Raw genomic sequence first — 23,169 nt, forward strand, 5'->3', positions numbered from 1 at the left:
CTGATGGGGAGCGGAGCGTGATGGCTGGTGATACAAAGAGCGCAGGCAGCTGGCGAGCGGGGAGATGGAGGCGAGCGGAGAGCGTGCGGAGGGGGAGCGATCACCAGTTCCCGGCCACGGGCAATGTGCGGAAGCGCTTGCCGAGGCAGCTAGCCTGGTCCTGCAGGCAGCAGCAGGAAAGGAGCTGCACGGAGGGGGCAGCTCCTTCAGGCAGGTGAGAGGCTGCCTGCAACGGGCAGGGGCATCTGTAGCGGTCCCGGCGTTAGGCAGCTTCCCCACCTGGTGCGGGGTCCGATGAGGCCGCCTGGCCGGGGGGGAACGCTCCGGGGTCCCCTGAACCCCTTCTCCATCCAGGCAAGCTTGGCAAGGGCGCGGACGGAGCAGAGAAGGAGGAGGAGGGAAGGAGGAAGGCTGCGGGAGCCAGGGCGGGCTCTGCCGCCAGCATCTCTGCTCCCTCGGGCGCTGGTTTGGAGGGGTCACCGAGGCTGCGGGCACCCGCGCCCGGGCAAAGGGGAGTGCGCGGTGGGGAAAGGATGAGCGAGGCCGGCAAGGTGTGCAAGGAGCTGCTGAAAGAGCCTGCACTGCTGCCCGCACCCAGGCAGCTGCCCGACGGAGCCATTTCGCTTCACTAGCACGGTTGCTGCCTGCCCACCTTCAGGGGGATTTCTTTCAGAAAGGGGGTTTGCAGTGTTTCCACTGCCCAGTGCCAGGGTGAAGGGCAAGCAGAGGAAGGGGATATTGACTGAGCAGCTTAAAAATATGCCGAGTCTGGAATGACCTAGATTATTGAAGGGTTGAATCAAGAAACTTCCCCTCCATCACCACTTAAAATGGGAGCCTGCTAAAAGTGCTTGACAGGTTTTTGTGGCATGAAGCACATAACCCAGTGATGGTGTCATTAGTAATAAGTCACTCCTGGAAATGACACATTTTTCTTTACTTAGAATGAGTAAGGCTGGTCCAAAGCAGGCACAGTCACCAGAGGAAAATCAAGCCCAGCAGCTCGGGGAGCGTGTCTGTGGTTGTGTGGGTGGAGGGCTTCCTTTCTGCCGCTTTTCCTTTTTTTTAAGGACATTTTCCGCTCGTTTGGGAGACCGGGAGAGGGGTCTGGGACCAGCCTGCGAGGCCAGGGGGGACTGGCACGGGTTGGGAGGCAGCAGGGTGATGTAGCAGCAGATGGGCAGGGGCTGTTCGGGGTGACTGTTGGGGAAACAGGGAATTCACATGAATCCATAATAGGGCTGATTCATCAGCTTTCTCATCCCCACTGCTTGGAAAAAAAAAAAAGGAGCCAGCGGTGGGTGATGAAATTTGGTGCCGAGTGAAAGGAGGGTAAAACCCGGGCTGGGGGAGAGCACAGGGGCTGGGCAGGGGGACACAGCGGGGACAGGGGACTAGGCGGGCACCGGACATCTCTCTCCAATGCACTGAGACGGGTGGAAGTAAAATAGCATCAGCCAGGAGAGGGCGAGTTGGCCAGGCTGCGGAGCACCGGGCTTTCACCCAGGCGGGTGGGAAGGGCATGCAAGCAAGCGGGCTGCCCGCATCAGGCGTTGCTGGCAGGGCTGCCTGCACCAGGCATTGCTGGCAGGGCTGGGGAAAAGCAAAGGGGGCTGCAGTGCTGAGAGGGGAACAGCAAGGATGGAGGCAGGAAGAAAACTCAGAAACGTCCCAGGCAGCAGGAAGTGCTGACAAAGCCCCGGAGCTTCCCAGAGTGCAGTAAGGGTGGCAGTAAGCGGTATTTCATCACGCCACCCGGCTTAGCTGCCGGCACCAACAGGCTCCCACCCAGCACGAGAGCCAGGGAGATGGCGTTTTGCAAAGAGGGATTTTCCCAGCGGCTCCGGGGGTTGATGTGCGGTGTGCCTGGCCCCTCTGCTTTCCTTCCTTTAATTCAACCTGCTGCAGAGATGCTCGGCTGAACGCTCGGGCTCACTGCCCTGCCAAGGCTGAGCATGATGCAGGTGAGGGCTAGGGTTTTGCAGGTCACCCCGGTTCTCATCATCTCCTGCCATGCCTCAGTTCAAGCAAGTTGGTTTAACACTTGGGGATGGGTGTGTCAGGGCACTGTGAGCAGCATGTCCCCAGGGGGCTGGGGTGATTGGGACGAGGCATCCAGGCACCATCCTGGCCACTGGGCCAGCACAGCAGTGGGGGAGCCGTGCTGGCGTGGTGGCTGCTCCAGCAGCAGCTGAGGCACGTGCTCACTTGCATGCCCCACTGCCCCTCGCCACGTGCCGCCCTGGCAGCGGCTCTCAGCCACCGCAAGCATTTTAATGAGAGCTGGGCAGAGCCTGGCCTCTCTCAGCCCCCTCGGCCGCTGGGAGCTTTAGGGGGGTGGAGGGTCTCCAGCACGAGCACAGGCATGAAACCCACTGGTGGGGCCACGGGCTGCTGCAAAAGCTCCAGCACCTGCATGGGGAACTGTTCTCTGAGCAGCTCCAACTGCTGCTCTTTAACAGTCATTATAGGAGCAATGAGGGTGGGCTATAAACCACCTCTTTAATACCCCCTGTAGGTCTCCTGCCAGCTTCTGTTGTGAGAGCTGAGGGTGAGGAGGTGGGGTGCGGCAGCTGCTGGCCCAGGGAGGGTTTGCAGCTCCGGCTGTGCCTGTTCTCTTTCTCCTTGCTGCCACAGACTGATGGCACAGTGGGGTGACATGTCACCTCTTCTTACCTGTTTCCTGCTGGGGAGCTTTGGGTTGGATGCGCTCCACCATGCAGATGGGAGGCTGGCAAACAGGACATGTCCCTGCCACTCGGTGTGTCTCTGGGGGGGGCATTTAGGAGACTCATGGGGCTGGGGGTGTTCAAGAGACACGTGGCTCTCCCAAAGAGCAGTTTGGGGGTGAGGCAGGTGCCCTGGGCAGCCCTTTTGTGGCTTCTTGCAGCCGGCAGGGTGCAGCATCGAGACCAGAGCTGTTGGGTTGTTTCAAGGGACTCTGAAGGAGGTGAGTCCATGGGGCTGGAGATGAATGGGCAGTCTGCAGCCGTCAAAGCGAGACATGAGAGGGTTTTCAAGCCTCGTCGTTCCCTGTCTCCACTTTACACCTCCAGCCTAAGAAGACGGCCTCAGTGCAGGGAGGGACACAGGGAGCAGGAGGGAGCTGGAATAGCCCTGCTTAATGTGCCCCACACCTCCCTGTTATCCCCAGCAGCATCTCCCCTAACATCCCATGCAGCTCAACAGATTGTAAATCCCCAAAGCTGGGGCTTAGCACCAGGAGGAAAATGATGCCACACCACGTCCCTGTCCCTAGCCAGGACTTTGTCACCTTCTGTGTCACCCTCCCTGCACCACCACTGCTGCCCTGCCTTGGCAGAGAGGGGAGCAGGGCAACTTGCAGGTGATGGGTGATAACTGAGATGTTGTCAGTGTCCCAACCATGAGCTGCATGTCCCCAGAGACCACCTGAAGGTGACAGCCAAGGCAATGGAGGGGTCCCCAGGTACGGCAGGGTCCCAGCTCAGCAGTCCAACGCCTCTCTCCTTCCACCTTCTGATCTCCTTCCATGACCATCAGTTCAGTGCCAGCACTGGCGCTTTTTGTTCAATTTGATTACAGCCATCTCATGGTCTTATGCAGCCACTGGTGCAAAGAGAGACTGACAAAGGGGCTCCTCACTGTGCAGTTTGCTGCTCAAGGGGAAAAGTCGCAGGGCTCCCTAACAGTTGCAGCAGTGCTGGTACCACAGGGGCTTATTCAAGGATGCTACTGGTATCTCCCCCCGAGCTGATGGATGGGCTCGGGAAGGATTCCTGGGCTGGCCGCCTTCCCTCTGTGGCATCTGTTCTCCCAACAAATCCAGTTTCACTGGGATGTTGTCATAATATGTTCAGCTGGAAAACGTGCAGAGGGGAGGGCCTGGCAAAGATGGGGGAGGAGAATTTGTGGGGTTTTCCCCATTCCTCTGCTTGCTGCCAGGGCCATGCAGAGCAGGGCTGGGGGCTGGCCGAGAGGGGTCTCTGCAGGGCAGAGCCAGAGGTGGAAGGGAGGGTCAGCACCCCATGACTGAAGCCTGGGATGGAGGAAGAAATGAGGTTTCAGTTGTTGCAGTCTTCTGGCACTAAGTTGCTGTAACATCCCGTGTCTCAGTTTCCCTCTTTCCTCTGGCGGGGGGTGACACCACTCCCCTCCCTCCTGAAAGCTGCATTTCTCTTCAGCCCCACCTTGAGCTGGACACTGCTAAGGGTTTTTATGTCTCTGGGGGCATGGCTGAATGAACCCCCCAAAGCTGGGGGGTGATTTTCACCCCCCAGCCCTCCCAGAGACCTGCCTGATGCTCGTTCTTGGCTCCTCCATCTTCAGCAGGAGCAGTGAAGGTGTCCTCACTTCTGGCCTGGTTCCCTGTGCCCAAACATCCCCCCCTCTCCTCCTGGGCCCTATCTCTGCCTCAGGTAGTTGCAGGAGGCAGGAAGACACTGGGTTTTCCCGGGAATGATTTTGAGAGCCCTCAGGAGTGCTGGAGCCATGAGCAGCGCACAGGGCCATGCCGTGCAGGGATCAGCTCTTCCCCAGCAAGCCCTCGACAGGCTCAAGGGAAGCATCAAGAAGAAACCAGAGATCCCTAAGCACCCACTCCACATCATACACAGATCCTTCCTGAGCTTGATTTCCTACATGCCAAGAGAAACGGCGCTCCTGGCACCAGCACTGTGAATAAAAGAGGAAAGACTAGAGACCCAGTGCTGCCCTGGCTCCTCACCCCGTGGGGCTGTGCTGCTCTCTCCCAGCAAAAGCTGGGATCCATGGCCTGGGGTATGGAGGGGGGAAAGCCCAGGTATCGGTTGGAGCCCGGCCAGGGACATTCACTGCCTTTGGGATTGTTTTGAAGAGCTGCATCGCTTTCTAAAAATGAAAGGCATGCTAGAGCAGCTGGCGTGGGGTGGGGTGAGCATCGCTTTGAGGTTGGGATGGCATTGGGTACCCGGCCCCATCTCTAGGGTTTCCCCCAAGCCCGGGCTACCCTTAGCAGCTGCAAGCATGGGGGAAATGAGGACAGGTGGGATGGGAGCATGCCCGGGCACCCGACAGAGGGTTGAGGCTTTGCTTGGGACAAGCAGGGTGAGCTATGGGCATCATTTCAGGTGCTGGCATCCTCCAGTTGCTGGCAGTGTGCCGGGGTAGGCACCGCAGCCGAGGGTGCTGCTGCCATATTCTGCAAACATCCTCGACTGCTTTGCAGCCCCTCTGCCCCTGCCTGGACTTCCCCAGGCAGGGCTGGCAGAGGATCTGCTGCTGATGGAGGCAGGCAAGGGGGAGAGAGCAGCGTGCCCTGACCTGCTTTAGCTATGAGATCACCCTGCGCTCCCGGCTTTTAAAGAGCGATACGAAGCCGTACACGGCCCTGGGTGGCTCTTGATGGGTATGAGTGAGCGCAAGAGGCTGGGGACCTGGGGATCAGAGCAGGCGCCGATCCCCAGGACTGTGCTTGCTTGCACCCTGCTCCCCAAAAATGTGGTGGGTTCCTTCAGAAAAATTCCCATGTTATTTTGCACAAGTCCAGGGATCAAATCTGCACCCCCCTCAACCCTGTGTACTGCAGGCTTCCCTGGGGGCAGCTGAAGGAAACCCTTCCCACAGGGTTTCTGTTCAAGCATCCCCCAGGCACCAGCAGTGTGTGCTCAAGCGCAGGGCAAAGCAGGGAGTTTGCACGTGTCCAAGCAGGGCTCTGGCCAGTGATTTACGCTCCTTGGCAATGGGGACACAGCGCAGGGATGAGCAGTAACTGGAGCTGTGCTGCACCTGCGCTGGGCCTCCTGCTTTCGCTCTGATTTAATGTCCCAGTTGAGAGGTGATGTCATTTCAGAGGGAGCCAGAGAAAAGGAAGTGCTAGAGAAGATAAGGTGCTTTAACCCTACCCCTCCCGGCTTGGTTGGGTTTGAAGCTGGGAGCTGTGTTAGCTGCCAGCCAGGAAAACATAAGAGAGGGGAGGAAAGAGGCTGGTTGGAGGACACCTTCCTGTTGGGGCAGTGGGAGCTGACAGCAGGAGCTGCTGAGATGGAGGGTGATGGAGGACCTTGGATGTTCCCAGTGTGAGCACTATTTTGTGCGCTGCTCTGGCTTCACCTCCCAAACATGTGGGGTGGGTTGTCTGCAACACCAGTCATACCCCGCCAGAGCCTGGGTGCCACACCAGCAGCCAGGTGCTCCAGGAGGGTCAGCAGAAATGCTGGCAAGGTGCTGGAGAAGGTAAATTGAGAATGTACCAAGGCTGTCCTGCTTCCGAAGGGGAGACTGAATGGAAAGGTCATTACTAAAGGCTCATTAAAAGATCTTGTTTAGCTGTGGAGATGGGCCAGGGATTCCCATGGTGCTGAGTCCAGAGACATGGACTTTCAGAAAGATCTCGTGGGGGCATCCTGGTCCCTCTGACAGTCAGAGGAGGTCAGGCCCCAAAGTCTTCTCTGCCCTTTGGTTGATGTCAAGCTGCATCTGCTCATTCACATGACTGGGAAGACCTCAAGGGAGACTGATTGTTTGATATGACCCAAGGTCCTCTCCGTTGCACCAAGCTGCTGCCCAGATGTCCTCAGCTGGAGGGGAGTGAGGTTGGGCCACCACTAGCCAGACCCGGCTCTACCCTGGACAACGGGATCAGTGAGCAAGAGCAAATCAGGGTCACCAGTGGTCTTATGCAACCGCACAGGATGTGCGACAGCACTGGTGGTTTTCTAGCTTCCCGAGCTGCCCACCAAGTCAGTGCCTTGCAGCTTGAGCTGGGGACTGGCTTTCAGGCAGGCTCATTCACATTTAGACCGTGCTTTTGACTGTGCCAGACACTGTGGTGATACCTCCGGCTGTCAGATGCCACCTACTGCGGCCCCAGATGGAGGTTTTCTCTCAATATAGGGCTTTGAGATGATCAAGCTGGGTGACTGCCCAGCAGCTTGGTGCGGTAGATTGGGCGCTGCTTGCTGTCACACTCAGTAAGGTCAGAGCATGAAAAATGGCAATGGCCTGCAGGTACCGATGTGCCGGTCCAGTCTGATGTGGTGGAAATCATGGGCTTGGCGGGGCTGGGCAGAGGGGGCATCTCTCAGAAACTGCAACATGTAAGCGTAGCTGTTGTGGCAAGGTTTGGGCTGACCTCCCCAACCCGGGGAGCTTTGTGCCTCGGTGGCCTTGCTTGTTGTCATCCTGCCCTGGCAGGTTTTGCTATCAAAAAGTCACCCTGGTTGTCCTCAGAGTAGTAGGCAGCCAAGAAAAGGACTTTCTCTTCCTGTCATTTGTCTGAATGAAGTTGCGAAGAGCAGGAGGGGGTGCGGGATGCCTCATGTGTGCATTAATATCCAGCTGCAGCAGGAAAAATCAGAGCTGGGTCTCTACTCCTTTCTCCATGCGTGTGGCACAGTCATCACAACGTGCCTGCACTGGTTAGCGATGGCTGGTGGCTTTTTGCTCCTCAAGGCTCTGTTCTCAGTGTTGCAGGGTTATCACTGCCTTGTCCCCTGCCCAAGCCTCGGTGTGCCAGGTATCGATGGTCTCAGCCTCACTGCTATGAGCTCAATGTCCCCTTTTTCTCTGCAGGAGGTTTTGCCACCTTCTCATCCTGCTTCCCAGGACTCTGTGAGGGGAAGCCAGCTGCCATCCTGCCGATGAGTATCTCCCAGCCATGCTTGCCTGTGGCCAACGTTGGCCCCACACGCATCCTGCCGCATCTCTACCTGGGCTCCCAGAAGGATGTCCTAAACAAGGTACGGCCCTGTCGAGGGGACATGTCCGCCCTGTCCCATCTGGGAACCCAGCCATACAGAGGGGTGAGGGCATTAAGGACTCTTGTGCCAGTGGGAGGACCACGCATGGTTGGTCTGACCCTACCAGGAGGCTGAACAGGGGAGGGTGGTCACAGGATGAGTCATCTTATATTGATGACCTTTGGGGTGGTCAAACTCTTCCCAAGTGCCCATAGCAAACTCAGGGACAGGAGGAGCTCGGCCAGGAAAACACCTGGGCTTGGAGGGGGAGTTACCACCGCTGGAAGGAGATGTGGAACAGGAGCCAGCTTTGCACCCACACACCTAGCCAGCCAGGCTGCCAGATAACACCAGTTTCAGCAACCCTGCAATCCCCTGGGAAGCCAGAGAGAGTGGGAGCAAGCCGGGTTATTCTGCCGTGGCAGTGCCAGGACGGGCAGCTCTGGCCAGGGGCAGGGGCTTATTCAGCAGGCCCAAAAGTGAGCAAAGTTTTGCTGTGGGGAGAGAGGAGAAAGAGGGACAGTGCCCTTTTAAAGGTGCTGGAAGGGCTGTGCTGTGATGTCATGCCAGGGAAGGAATTTTGTTCAAAGGAAAAATAACGGGCAAGAAGAAAGAAAGAGGAATTGCAGTTAAAATGCTTCCGGGCACCTGCCTACCACGGGCAGGCGGGAGCCAGCCAGGCGTCCTCGCCTGGGGCAGGCAAGGGGGGAGAGGGACCATGACGCCAGAGGGGGGTTGGAGACAGAAAGGGGGGAGAGAGAAATTATATACGGGGAGCAGAAGGAAATTAAAGAGAAAAATGCCAAGAATGTGAGCCTGGGAGCTGGGCTGGCTCCGCCGACCGAGGCCAGGCTCTGCAGAGCCTGCTGGGGCAGGCAGGAACCGGCTGCTGGAGAGCCAGGGCCGAAATCCCGGTGTGGTCTCCTGAGGAGCCAATGTCAGGCAGGGAAGTTGATGGTTTCCTTCCCTCCTCACCTCCTTGGAGGGTTTTGTTCATCTTTTGGAGCTGTGTTTTCTGCCATCCCCACGATGTGGCCAGAAGATGCTCTATTCATAGGCAGCAGAGCGGGGTCAAGTGCGGAGGCCATGCATGAGTGATGCTTCTCTTCTCTAGCATGTTGCAAAGGAGAGATCCCACATCGCAGCTCCACGCACTCCGACGTGTGGGAGGACTCTTTTATCTCCATGTTTTCTTCTCCTGTTTAATTCTGGGTCTTCCCTGGATCAGTGCACACCAGGCACTGAGACCCAGCAGCTGGCACAGATGTTCCCCCATTTTTTATAAGCAACCTGCCCCCAGTTGTACAGGTGATACCTCATCTGATGGGACAGGGAAAGAGACAGGGGTCAGATGAGGCATAAATTTGGTGTCAGCACTACATATAGGTGAAGCTGGCGGTAGCCCTGGGAGGGAAGGAATGGAGGTTGGTGTGGATGCAGCAGTACGCACCCAGCAAGCCAGTTCCCTGATGGATGGCTCGTGGGTCAAACCTCATCCCCTCATTGCAGTTTTCATCTGACCCTATTTACCTAAGGTGTCCTTTCTGCCACTGCATTTTATTGAGTCAGAAATATGGGCAGTGATGGTGGCCATTGAGTGGCCAAAGCAGAAAAGTCACAGAAAACAAGTCCAGGTTCACTCCAGTGTCAGAAAGGGGGAAGAGTTGGTTCCCCTCACCAGCTGCCTATGTCCCAACACAAGAGTGTATGTTCACAGTGAAGACTAACAAATCTGTGAGAACTCCTGATGCGTTTCTGAGGGGTGTGGGAACAAAGACATGGGTTGACATTGGTTGACATGGGGTGGTACCAATGACTCATCCCACTCTGTTGGTGAGATGCCTCCTCTCTCCCTCAGCTGATACTTTCAAAGCTTTCAGCCAGAGTTTTCACTGATTTTCTTTCTTGTATTTTCCTATTCCTCTCATACTGGGGTTCTTGGGTTTTTCCCTCTGGGACCCCCTTCCAGGTGTCTTTGGTCTTGCTTACTTTTACTTGGACCAAATTAAAGATCTGCTGAGGTTCAAACCTGTGTCATCTAAATTGACACAACCTTCTCAGCTGGTCTCTGCTGTACTACCATCAACTAGGCCAAGGCAGCAGTGGGAGACCCACAGGATAAAATATTGGGATGGGAAAAGGCAGAGAGTGCATGGCAAGGCAGATCTTCAGCACTCGATGCTGGCTGAACTCAGCTGATCATTCGATCACTTCTTTCCTACCAGGACTTGATGACGCAGAACGGGATAAGCTATGTCCTCAATGCCAGCAACTCCTGTCCCAAGCCAGACTTCATCTGTGATAGTCACTTCATGCGCATTCCTGTCAATGACAACTACTGTGAGAAGCTGCTTCCCTGGCTGGACAAGTCCATTGAATTCATTGGTGAGCTTTTGTTACAATGGTTGCAGACCCTCCAGTTCTCAGCCTTCAAAACCTGAAGTCTTCTTCTGTCCTCCATGGTCTTACTCCCAGAAACCCTTGTTCTTTCACACAAAGGGGTTGAGGGTTGGGGAGGGAGGCTAGAGTAATTTTGCTCACCATCTGTGACTGCATCAATGCTTTTCTCTCTGTTTCCTCTACCATGCTCCAGACAAGGCCAAGGTGTCCAGCTGCCAGGTGATTGTGCACTGCTTGGCTGGGATCTCCCGGTCAGCCACCATTGCCATTGCCTACATCATGAAGACCATGGGTATGTCGTCAGATGATGCTTACAGGTGAGTTTTCCCCGGAGGGCAGGGAAGGGTTACACTGGTATGCTTCACTCCAGGGAAGGAAAGCAGGCTGAGCCCAGAAGGATAGGGTAGGAGCTCCTTGGAGCTCTGTCTTGCCTTGGCTGAGTCCCGCTGAAACCAAACCAAACCTCCCTTCATAAAGTACATGCAATGAGGAATGGTTGGGAGCGGTAAAATGGAGGGGGGAGGCAGTCCCAGCTCTACCTCTGGGGCATCCCAAGGTCCCATGGTTCCCCGAGACCCCTTTCTTTGGAGGGTCTGGTCAGAAGGTCCTGGACAATGCCTCTTCTCCCCAAAGAGACTGAGAGAGTAGGGGTGACCCACAGGTCCAAGGAAGGACCAAGCACCAACTGGGGCTGTCTGTGCCTCTCGGCAGGTTTGTTAAGGACCGTCGCCCATCCATCTCGCCCAATTTCAACTTCCTGGGCCAGCTCCTGGAGTATGAGAGGAGCCTGAAGCTCCTCAAGGCCCTGAAGTCAAAGGGCGACCGGAGCGAGGGGGACGCCCAGCAAGACCTGGCAGAGGCGGCTGAGGGCAGCTGGCACCCCTCCCCACCTACCTCAGAGAAGGCCGAGGAGGTGCCAAGAGTCGCCGGCTCGGCATCCCCCCACAGCGACCCCGAGCGGCAAGGTGGGACCCCAAAGGTCCTGTCGCCCACCGCCCTGCAACAGGGGCTCAACGGCTTGCACCTCTCCTCCGAGCGCATCCAGGACACCAACCGCCTGAAACGCTCCTTCTCCCTGGACATCAAGTCTGCCTACTCCCCCGGCCTGCGGCAGGACCCCCCTGGGCCCCCTGGCCCCGGGGACGCCCCCAAACTCTGCAAGCTAGACAGCCCCTCGGGCCCTGGTGGCCTCGGCCCCTTTTCCCCAGGGGCGGAGAGCCCCGACCGGCCGAGTGGGCCTGACCTCCTGCTGGAGGCCAAGGTGAGGCAGCGGCGGAAGCACCGGCACCCGGCGGGCTCGCCGGCCCATGGGCTCAGCCTCAACATTGGCGGGGCCTGCGCCGCACGCAAGAGCCCCGGTGCCGAGGACGGGCTGCCGCCCCGGCTCAGCCAGCCAGCCACCGCTCCTGGCGCCACAACCACCGCCACCTGGAGTGGGGTGCACCTGGAGTCCCCTGGCACCCCCTCCGGCGAGGCTGGCTGGTACTTCGGCACGGACTCCAGTGGCGCTGGCGGTAGCAGTGGGAACCTGTTTGCCAGCGCTGGCCCGTATCCACCGCCGTTCGGCTGCAGTGGGGTGGCAGGCGGCTGTGAGATCAGACTGAGGGACAAGGCACGGGCCGAGCCACGGGACGGGCGGCACAGCTGGCACGAGGAGGCTGGCGCCGAGAAGCAGTTCAAGCGGAGGAGCTGCCAGATGGAGTTTGAGGAGACCATGTCTGAGGGCAGGGCCCGGGAAGAGCTGGGCAAAATTGGCAAACAGTCCAGCTTTTCGGGCAGCATGGAGATCATCGAAGTGTCCTGACACCCCCCCGGGGTGCCTGGAGAGCAGGGATGGGGACAGGGCAGGGGGATATTTAAGCTGGGAGGACAGGGGAGGGGAGGGGGGCATCGGGGTTGGGGGGGTAGTATTTATACCTGTGCGTGCATTTTCGGGAGCGCACGCACTGAAACCGAAGCGAAGGTGGACGAGTCTTTCCAGAGTCAGGAAACATAACGGCAGATGCTTAGTGTCCCTTCTGCGCCCACACCAGTCCTTGCCCCCCCTCCCCAGGGGGTCCCAGCCCTCAGAGACCCACGCTCAAAATTTGGGCATAAAATTCGAGTGGGAAGGGGCAAGGGTCACAGTTTTGGTTGTGGGGATGGGGCACAGTGCCTGTGGGGGGGACCACGGCCGCCCCTTCCCTGCACCCCGGTGCACTAAGCATGCTCCCCCGTGTTTCTCTGGCTAGGTATCCTAAAAATGCTGCACTGGAGCAGCCCTATACATATATAAATATATATTATATATAATATAAAGAAAAAAAAAACGAAAAGACACACACAAAGGAAAAGGTAAATGGTTTTACTGCAATTTTTATTGAGACGTAAATAATATTTCAATTTTTTTGTTTTGTTTTTAATTTATTGAAGCTGTTCATTCTGGCAATGATTTGCAGACAATGTGGGGCGGTACTTTCAGCTCTATTTTTACTGTGTATGGTATTTAAATCTGAAATACGAGTTTCTAAGCAATATCTGAGGCCTGTGGCTCCTTCTATAGCTCATGTCAACGACAAAGATTTTCCCCCCTTCCCTCCAGGCACAGCAACAAGGGGACAGGAGACTCTTCTGGGCGCTTTCTCTAGAAACGAACAAGCGAACGAGCAAACCATAAAACCTTCTTACAACACAAACTGAGCCAGAAAACTCTCTTCTGGAAGCTGCTGCCGCTTCTTCACCCCTTGGTCTCTGTTTGCTTCTCCTCATCCCCATCCCGGCCATCACCCCCATCCCAGCCATCGTCCCATCCCAGCCATTGTCCCCATCCTCGCCGTCACCCCACCCCGTCGCCCCCCTCCGCTCCCCTGGGCTGCCCATCCTCGCTGGAGAGGGTGAGGAGGGAGTCACCCAAAGCAGAGGGAAGGGTGCTGGATGTCACCTCCAGCTGCACAGGAAAGGGGAAGGCATCAGAGGCTGCCGCAGCAGAGGCAGGGAGGGGAGGCTGGCAGTAGTTGGAATTTCTTGTCGGGGGTGTCTTGCCTGCCTGCCCCAGCCCCTCAGCTCCCCCTAGCCTCAGACACCTTGCTTGGGAGGTATGGGCACCATTTTCCTTTTGGGGGCGGTGGTTTTTCAGGCTTCCCCCATCCTTTGCTTCACATCCGAGAAACTCATGGAGAGCGTGTTTGCAGGTGCCAGGACTCCACCGGCGCTGTTCCCCTCCGGGCCAGCTGCCCTCCTTCCAGCAGGTGATAAGCTGGCCGGACACGAAGCTCTGCAAGCACACGGGGGGCACAACCAACTTATTTTCAGAGGCGTTTGGCTGCTTCCCCCTGTCTCAGTGGGGAGCCAAGCTCCTGCCCCCAAATCCCGAAGTCAGGCTTGCTGAGAAGCTGCTTTCTGGAGCTGTAGGCACTGAACTGCCTCCGCTGCAAAGCACATCTCTGCCTGCGGCTCTCTTTGCTTTCTCCCTCGTCTCGTGCTAGATTGCAAAGCTAATACCTCAGGGGTCTCCGTTCGTGCATGTCTGTGTCCTGTGTCATCCTTGGCATGTTGTTTTTTTCTTTTCTGGGTCAACATGGTTTCTCTCCCTTTCCCTTGTTCCTCCTCTCATCATTCATTTCTGTCTTTAAATCAAACTACACATGACAAAACCAAATGATCTCAGGTTTAAAACTGAACACAAAGCAGAAGCGTGAGGAGCTGCAATTGTGTGAGGAGGGGCTGCTTGCTTCAGCTGGTTGCTTCCCCAACCACCTCTATGTCCACAGTCAAGGCAAGTCTCCCCGGAGGCTCCTCGCTTTCTTCAGGCAGCTTTAGTTTTTCTGATTTCCCATGGGTCCATTTGGTGAGATGCTGGGGACCCCCATGTGCTCTTGCCTGGTTACCCAAGGTGTGGCGGGGAGGGATGGGGGAGGCTAGAGAGCCAGGGACCACCTGCCTCTCTGCCCACATGGCTTTTGATGAGGGCGAGAGATCTCGTAGTCATCCCTCAAAAGCCCACTGACACTCATCATTGCCTCCAGCAACCACCTCAAACCAGCTCAGTGTTGCCAATCTGAACATTTCTCCCTTCTGGCCATGAAAGGACAATGACACTATTTTCTAAGCTCCCTTTTTAGATTCCAGTAAGCATTTGGGTCCATCCTGTGAGCTGGGCAGCTATTCAGGAGCTGCACTTGGCAGCAGGGTCTCCTAAGTGAGCATTGATGTCAAGTCCAAGGAGGGAGGGAAAAAGGCTTCGTCCTCCCTCCAGTAAGCCCCCAAGCCCAGGGTTAGTGTCGCCTGCCTCCTGCCCAAGCAGCACTGCTGGTCCCCCTTCCCCTCCTGCTGCCCTTGGTGGTGGCATCTCTTCCCAAGCATGCCAGGGGTCATCACCTGCTGATCTCTGCTCCGCATCGCTCAGTTCCTGCCCATCCCGTAGTCCTCCAGGGTTGGTGCCAGCATGGATCTGCTGAGCTCAGGTCAGGCAAGTTGCTGGCAGGAACTGGTTAGGTGTAGCTTTGGGCAATGGAGAGGGGGCTAGATGACTTTCCAAGGGATTTAATAAAAAGAGGACAACAGGTCGCCACAGCCAGGTGGGGAGATGAGATGAGGCGCTAGCGAGCTGTCATGTGACTCATCCCATTAGCTGACACACTGCGTTAGGAGCGCAAAAAAGCAGGTGGAATAAGTCAGGAAGGAGAGGGCACATGTTGTGAATGAGACTCTGAATGTCTACAAAGAGGCAGATATGTGGTTTGCTTTTTGTCATCTCCACTCTGCCATCCCCTGGATGCTCCTCAGCCATGTTTGAGGCTTTAGGCACTAGGGATTCCTCTCTCCTCTGAAACCAGAGCAAAGAGAAGTAGATTTTAATATTAGTAGATCATAACTGCCAAGAGACATTCATGACCCACCTCTGCAGCCTTATTGTGATGTACTTTGCATTCATCCTTCCCCTTTACATTGGGCATGTGCACTAGAAGCCCTCTCGTACAATATTTTAAGGCTACATCCAGAAAATATGCCTTGATGGAGCAGCCCTGCCTAAGTATCTCCTGCCAGTGCTGACCCAAAGCTATCAGGGTCACCGAGTGGCTTGCAATTAACTTAAATAATTTCCTAAAATCAGACTCTGTCTAACAGACCACTTTGTCCATGAATCAGAGAGCTGTGAGTTATCACGAGGACGGATATGCCAGCTGGTAGCCCTCCCCATCATATGTCAGACAGGTCTTTTTATGGGCTCTCACAGCCAGATGACCCAACCCAAAGCCTCACTGGAACCAAAAATCATCTTTCCATGCCGACTGATGAGGGTGCATTTCTTCATAGGGACCCACAGTGGCAGAAGTGTGAGCAGAGAGAGGAAAGGTCTCTCCTTTCAAGGGAGGAACCAACAAACCTGTTGAGTGCCCAACGGTCCCGGCAGCACTGATGGCTGAGCTTTCCACCTCGCGAAGGAAGGAGCAAACCATAGCTTTCCTTCAGGCTAGAAGGGACATTGTGCCCTTCTCTCCAGCCCCCGCCTGTCCTCGGGTCTGAGCCCCCTGGCTACCTCCTTCCTGGCCGCCTTTCGGGGGGCTGAGCGAAGCTGGCAGGAGGGCAGCAGTCAGATTGGCAACACTAAGCGAGAGGCTTGGGTCAGAGCAGGCTCGTCCCCAGCCTTGGCAGCAGCATCCCCAGCCCCTGCTGCCTTCCCAGCCCTTCTCTTTGTCTGCTTGTTTCTTTGGATGTCCATCTCCATTACATCTGCCCCTTAGGAGACAATGCCCCCTAGAACCCCTTCCTGCTGTCCCCTTCCCCCTCCCATCCTTAATACTAATGATAATAAGCTATTAGTGTTGTCATTGCAATCTATGAATGATAGATTTGAGTATTTATGATTATTATTATGATTATTATGGTTATGATTCTGTACTTTTTTTGCTTCTTACTCTTTGTATGTTGCTCTTTGTTTCTCTGTTGTGAATAAATGCAAGGCCCCATCACACTTTCTCTCTGCTCCCCGCAGCCCAGCTGGGGCTGCACTCAGCATAGCTCCCAGCTGTCCCAAGCCCCAGGAGGCAAATACCCAGCCCAGCAAACCCTTGTCAGAGGAGCTGGAGGGTGGTGCTTCCTAAGGGTATAAAGACACCCAAACCCAGGGCAGATCCATTCTCTTAACTCTTCCCTTCCTTTCCCTTCCTGTGGCTCCTTTCCCTGGCACAGGTGCCTGTTCATGTTTTCAATAGGCAGGAATGCACTGGCACCAAGGACAGAGGATTAAATGGCAAAAGCTTAAAGCTCTTGTAACAGCTTTAAGGAGCATTGGCCAGGCATCCAGCTCATGGAGTCAGCTCCCTCCAGGTTGTGGTCCTCTCACCTTTTTCTGCTGGCTGCACCTACAGGCTGCGTCGTCACCCACAGGGGCTTCTTGCTCTGCCATTGCAGCTGGTTTGCAAAGCTCGCCCTGCTCAGCCAAGCCCATGCACTGGCACCCCATTTTAGCCACATGCCCTGGACCTCCTTGGCTTGAGCGTCCTCCTCGTGCCGGTGAGCTCCCCCTGCCCAGGGACAGCACAGCCTGGGGAGGACATGTGGCTGGTGTTAGAGCAAGCTCAGTGGCAGAGCAGCAAGGAGAGATGTGAGCGGCCTCCGGTACCTGGAGGGATTCAGAAAGGGGCTAGGAATGGCTCCCGACATGGGACTGGATACAGCCTTTATCCAACACTGATAAATCAGGGTGTCGTAAGCAGACAGAGTCCGGTGCCTTTTTTTTGCACCCATCACCTGGGCTCCTTGTACAACCTGGAGGTTTCCAGATAGCTGTAAGGTGAAGGAGGAGACATTAGGGGAAGGGAAAAGGAACCCTGTCTGCACTGTGGTACGAAACACTCTCTGTACTGTGCCAGCCCCATGAAGAGTAATTTTAATTTGCGGGGTTTAACACCGCCCTTCTCCAAGCAGCCTGGGCATGGTCTCTTGTCTCTGTCGTGACTTTGCTTCGCCGTGGGTTGGGATCCTTCTCATCATGCTGTGCTGAACTCATTTCCAAGGTTGCTCTGAGACCGCACCAGAGAGCTCAGGTCTCGCCTCTCTCTTGGGGGACCCTGGCAGACCCCTGTTGGGGTCCTGGTCTGGCGTCACCCTTCCTACCTCACCTGCCTTTGGGGCAGCCATGGATGGGGAGGGAATAGGCAGGTCCCAACCACACTGGGTCTGAGCCTCCTCAGCTCCTGCTCCCATCCCTGCAAGATCAAGCCCTTCCTCAGCAAGCACAACATGAGGAGGGGGTCTGCGCCCACCCTGGCATACCTGGAAACTCCCGAGCAGGGAAGAGAGGCTCTGGCCACCAGCACCACCACGCTCCCTTCCTCGCTGCCTGTTTGGCCAGCGCCAGCATCGGACCCGGGGAGACACCCTGCCCTGCCTTGTCTTTATTTATTTATTACCAGAGGCTGTAAACAGCAGTGCTTTTCTACCCTCTACTTTCTTTTCCTTTCTTTTGTATTTTGGAACAACGTGTTGTAATAAATACCCGAATAGGTGTTTTAACAGCTGGTGTCAGCCTTGGTTTTTGAGGGCCAGACCTTCTCAGGGTGAGGCTGGAGGGTCCTCTTTGGGGATTTGGGGAGGGCGATGGATCTTCAGTTGCATCGATGGGGGCCAGAGCCGGTGGAGAGCTGGACACATAGCCAGACCTGGATGCACAGCCAGACCTGGAAGCACAGCCAGACCCATGTCTATGTATAGTGCCCCGTAGCTTCAAGCTGCAGCTGGACTAATTCAAAGCAGAAATAAGACTCATGGCTGAAGGAGTAGGGGGATAAAAATTAATTGGGGCATTCATGGGCTCATGGACTGCAAACAACCACTCTAGGGGTTTTGGATGGTCCAGTGTGTGGTTCGCAGCTCTGAAGCTGTAGGCAGGCACCAGAGCAGCCCCTTTCTAATGGAAAGAACTGGCCAGGTCCTGCTCCTAATGGGTATATACAAGTGTAGGGGATGGTACAGATTGCCAAGCTAAAGAGCACAAAGGCATGGAGTGTTTGCATTGAAATACATTCTGTTATTAATAATTATTATTATTATTACATTTTTTCTGCCTCCCAGCTATGCTATGCTCCCACTTTCCTCCTGGCGTGGCAGCAGCATGTAGCCGCACGCTTGCTGCACACTACGGCTGAACCATATAAACATCCTCTGGTCCCCCCACAGCCAACTGAGCCGTCGCCTCTTCCCCACAGCAGCAGGTGCTGACCAGCAGCCCCATTTTAGCTGGGCTGTGCTCAAGTAGAGGCTGGTGGAAGCGTCTCCCCAGTCCCCCCTGCAGCAGGGTTGCTTTGGAGGGAGGAGAAGGCATGAGCAGGCTCCCTGCAGCTCTGGCTCCAGAAAGCTGCAGCACTTATGACTTAAAAGCAGAAGGGACATCCATCCCCATGGCTGTTTTCCGCAGGTCGGGCTAAATCCCCTGGTCTTTTATAAATCCACTCCCCTCATCCAGCTGCAATTGCTGAGGCTTTTGTAAAGCCTCTTGAAACTACTGCCATCGTCTGCTGCTGGTGTAGAAATTACACTGCCTGGCATGAAGCTTCAGCCTCCTGCGTGGCTGACCCCACTAGCAACTTCAGAGGGGCTGTTTGCATGCCCTCCTCTCTCAACCACTCGTTGCCATGCGTGACATGGAAAGGGAAATTTATTTAATACAGAAACATGAGCATCGCTCCCACCTCCCTCCCCATTTACCTGCTCCTGGCTTCATTTTTCCAAACCTGCTGCCCTAAGGAAGATGCTGCAGTGGAGTCCCCAGAGGTGACATCTCGTGATGCTGCTCCCATGGACACAGCTAAATCCCCTCATGTTTTAGAGAGAAATTCCCTCTGGGCCAGGGGACCGCTGGGCCATTGTGTCACTGGCAGCAGCGCCCATGCGGGAGGGGACCCAGGTGATGCTGTGGGGTGTCTGCTCTTAGCTGGGGCTACAAGTATGAGGAGGCTCTGTCCCCTGGCAACGGCACCCATCCACACCACCACAGCTTCTTCCCCCTGCCCGGCACCAAGGCTGCCTCTCCTCTTGCTCCTCGTGGTTTGCACAGCAGAAACTTACTGCAACGAGAAACCCAGGAACGTTCTTTTTCCAGCTCTTGGGCTTTTATTGACTCAGAATGGCTGCCAAGCCTATAAATAAATGTTCCTTGAGCTAAATATAGCAGCCACTGAAATAGGCTGCTGGCTATTTATTTAGCTTGTGGCCTCTTTGAAAGCTTGCCAGTCCGTACTGCGTCTACCTTTGCATCGTCCCACCCCGGGCTGCGGCCACCCGCTGCGGGGGCACGGCTGAGTCAGCACAGGGAGAAGGGGTCACAAAAAGTCAGCCCCATCTCCACAAGGCTGGAGAGCCAGGGTGGCAGGGTCTGGCAGCTGGAGGAGCTTCGGCCCCCTATACCCCTGCCCAGAGAGCTGGGGGCTCCCTGGGAGGGACGTTTGCTGGAGCGGTCGGGCAGGGGCTGAGCCAGCCACAAGCTGGTTTCCTCTCCTGGGAGGACTCAGGACCTTTTTCCAGCACTGAAGCCTGGAAAAGAGAATTTATCATCTCCCGCAGGCTTTCCAGCATTAGGTGATGTGCATTGCTTTTCCACACTTCACAGAAGTGTAAATACTCCTGGTGCACAGAGATGCTGTGTGTCAGGGCCCTGAGGGCACCTGGAGGCATGAATTGACCCCTACTCATGCACCCCTGCTTGAGTCAGGACACCTGTACCCCAAGCTGTGCCGTGGCTGTGACCTGGTCTCCGGCCCTGGCTGCCGGATGGACCTCAGGCAATGCTGCAGCCGTGACCCCTGCTGCTCCTGGTGGGACCTCCAGCTCAACCCCGCTTCATTGCGTGTCTGGGAAATGCCATCTGCCATGTCAGTGAGATGAGTCCTTATTAGGGCACCACACTCTGAGACCCTCAGTGAGATGCGTGTTCCTCCAGAGCCCTGTTGGTTGTGCATCGATGCAAGAAGGGATGGGCTTCACCCCTCCAACACCAATGGAAAGCGATGTGAGGACTGCTCTTGTGTTGCAGACGCTGCCCTATACCCTGAGCCTAACAGAAGTAGGATGCTGCTTATCTTGGGCTGTGACGACTTCATTGCAGCTCCATGCCAGCAAAGGGAAAAACCCTGTCACTCCCTGGAAAGCCACATTCGCTCCTGGAGCAAACCAAAACATTAATAATGCTTAGCACTTACAGGGAGTTTTGCTAAACATGAGCTAATCCTTACAACACCCATGGGAAGGAGAAAAATAATTATTGTTATTGGGCTTGATTTTTCCTTTCCCATGTACCCCTGCAGATGGGGATCAGCTCTACCAAATCCAGAGAGCTCTGGAAATCAGAGGAGAATCCTACTCGCCCCAGCTTGTACAAACAGGAAACCTGGAGCAAAGATGACAGGTTATTTGCCAAAGGCCACCCAGGAAGGCAGAGCTGGAGCTGAACTAGCACGTGGTGGAAATTCTGGCCCCCAATCCTGCTCCTATGCCACCAGGATATAATTCCCCAATTGAAAGGCTAATTCTGGTCCCCTTGCGGGCCCTCACCTGTGGGATGCCAGAGGGATGCAGATGCTTTGTATTGTTGCTTATCTTCCTCTCCACAATGCCACTTCACAAGGTGGTGAGATACCTTGCTCTCAGTGGCAGTAGATGCAGACAAGGCTCGTAAGTATATTGGATTGCAGTACTACTGAGGTGAGTCCCAAAATTCCCACCCGTGACCCCTCTCCTGGAATCACAGCCCTGGACCTGCCGCCACATGTAGTTGACCCCACCAGCCCCCAGTCGCTGGGCGAGCAGCCCTCATCATTGTGGCCAGTGCAGCGCTGGCAGCATAGGGGGAAAGGAACCGATGGGCCGGTCCTTGGACTTGTCCCAGCTGCGTGGTGTTGGAGCGAGATGGGCTTAGAGAGCTGAGATGCTGCTGGGGTCCCTCCTGGGGTGCAAGGTCCCTCTTGGGGCACAGAAGAGCTCGGTTGGGATGCGCTGAGTGAGAGCAGAGATGAAGATGCGGGTCAACTGCCTGCCTCTCCTTTGCAGGGAGAAAGGGCAGTTTTAGGGGGTTCCCTAAAACCAGCAATGCTCCCTGGCCACACTCTTCAGCTGAAACCTGTGCACTTAGTGTCTGAGTAGAAATACCATCTGTTGGCGGTACCCAGATGATGTCATTTAGTTTTCCAGGCTTCTGGGCTGAGCCAGCAACTCGAGCCAGAATGACTGGAGATGCTTTATTTAGAAGGAGCAGAAGTGCAACTGAGCCCAGGCCTTCGCGGTACCCCTCTGCCACCTCTCTTCCCTGCTGATGCAACCCCAGCCGCAGCAGGGACATCAGGCTGCCTCGGAGGAGGTCACTCTTGGGAAGCTCAAAGTGGGACCCTGCAGGGCAGGTGGGAAGGGGGGATGCTTCAGGGGGCAGTTGAGGGTGATGCTCAGTCTGTGCTGCCTGCTTTCCCCGGAACCGGGGAACCTCCAGGTCCCTTTGGGCGATGCGCACAGCCAAGGAGCACCTGTCTCCCCAGGTGCCTTTTACATCCCTCCAGCTCCCTGAGAAACTTGGCCTGAGCTCCCCAGTGCAGCAGCAGCCACCCTCCTCATCCTCACACTTGCCATCTTCAGGCTGGGTTACTGCAGCCGAGCCTCAGGCTGGCTCTGGGGGCTTTTTAGTTGGAAAGCAAATGTTTTCCCCTGCTGACACCCCTTAACCTGCCTCTTCTCCCTCACCAGCATCTCCTGACGGGCGAGCGGCTAAGAATAGCCCTGCTGCTGGCTCCAGGCTGGTGCTGTTTGCTCAGTGACTGAGCTGGCCAGGCAGGCACTTACTCAAAGGGCCCCATTACTCATCCGTCTGCATTGCCCCAAGGATGGGGTTTGTGTCTCTCGCTCACCTCTCCTTTAAAGATGCTTTATTTATTTCTTTTTAATAAAGCTGCCATCCACAAAGAGAGGTAATTATCCCTCTGTGGATTTACCTGACCCAAAATGCTGCAACCCCCATTGATCACACTGGCAGTCCCTCAGTATTGTTCCTGCTCACTGCCCTGCCAGGAGGCTGTGTGGGCAGGAGCAGGGCAAGAGAAAATGCCTCCCAAAATTGCATTTCATGGCACCAGGGTAAGCATGAAAACAAAAATCCTCTCCTCCAGAAACCATCCATGTTGAATGCCAGCGTGGATCTGGCTGTGCCCAAATCCAACTGGCCCCTTGGATGCCCACGGCATGACCCGGCTGCTCCCATCTCGCCCACAGCCCACACTAATTGAAGCTCTCCTTCCTCTCTTCAGGGTCTCATTGCCCAGCAGGTTCTGTGGAGTCTGCAAAACACCTGGGTGAATTAAAACAGGCCTCCATGTTAAAAAGTGGCTCCATTTCCAAACAACAAAAAAGGCACCATCTTCCCCATCTGGTTTGCTCCCCCAAGGCACTCTCTGAGTCACAGCCAGTCGTGCTGGGAACAGAGCTGCATCCTGACAGGTGTGCATCTGTGTCTGCAAGGCGCTGCTGTGCCAGCACTGCCACTGCTGGGGAAGGACATGGCTCCTCTGCCTGCCCTGCCGCCGTGGGGACAGTTTTTTGGGATGCAGCAAGCGCGGCGCTGGCAGCAGAGCTGGAGGAGGTGCATTGTGATGGCATTTTCTTCTCCTGCTGCTGCTTCAGCCCCATAGTCCCCCTCTTTTGCTGTTCTTCAGGATCTTCTTCCAGTTCTTCCAACCCTGCTGCTTCACAGCATCACTCTTCAACCCCCCAGTCTTCAGGGGGCCCGTTACTCCAACTGAAGATGCTTCACGAAGCCTCGGCGACACCAAGAGGGCTATCTGAGAGCAGACACAGCCCCTGTGCCGGGGCATGCCTGGGGTACCTCCAGCCACGTCTGGTTTGTGTCTTGCAGAGACGCGCGTTGGGTGCAAATAGATCCACCCTGCATGGAAGCGGGCAGCTGGTCTGGATTTGGGCTGTGGCGCTTCTCCTCACCACCCTGCCCTGCGTCTCTATGTAACAGATGCTAAGGGCCTGATCCTGCACCGCCAATGTGGGGGGAGCCTTTCCATCCATTCAGGATGAGCAGGCCCCCAGTGCCTCTCTGCAAAGC

The 23,169-nt window shown here is 55.8% G+C and overlaps 1 protein-coding gene across 2 annotated transcripts in view; it reads left to right on the forward strand.

Moving 5' to 3' along the window:
• DUSP8 (dual specificity phosphatase 8) overlaps positions 1-12,672 on the forward strand; it is a 43,650-nt gene extending 30,978 nt beyond the window's left edge. For both annotated transcript variants that reach the window (XM_072864893.1, XM_072864894.1), the window contains 4 exons: positions 7,531-7,697; positions 9,923-10,082; positions 10,291-10,414; positions 10,809-12,672. In XM_072864893.1, coding sequence (XP_072720994.1) covers positions 7,531-7,697; positions 9,923-10,082; positions 10,291-10,414; positions 10,809-11,901 — 1,544 coding nt within the window. In that variant the 3' untranslated portion in view covers positions 11,902-12,672. The remainder of the gene's footprint in view (positions 1-7,530; positions 7,698-9,922; positions 10,083-10,290; positions 10,415-10,808) is intronic.
• The last annotated feature ends 10,497 nt before the right edge of the window (positions 12,673-23,169 follow it).

The sequence above is a fragment of the Ciconia boyciana genome, chromosome 6, assembly GCF_034638445.1.
Source record: "Ciconia boyciana chromosome 6, ASM3463844v1, whole genome shotgun sequence".
Classification (NCBI taxonomy): Eukaryota; Metazoa; Chordata; class Aves; order Ciconiiformes; family Ciconiidae; genus Ciconia; species Ciconia boyciana.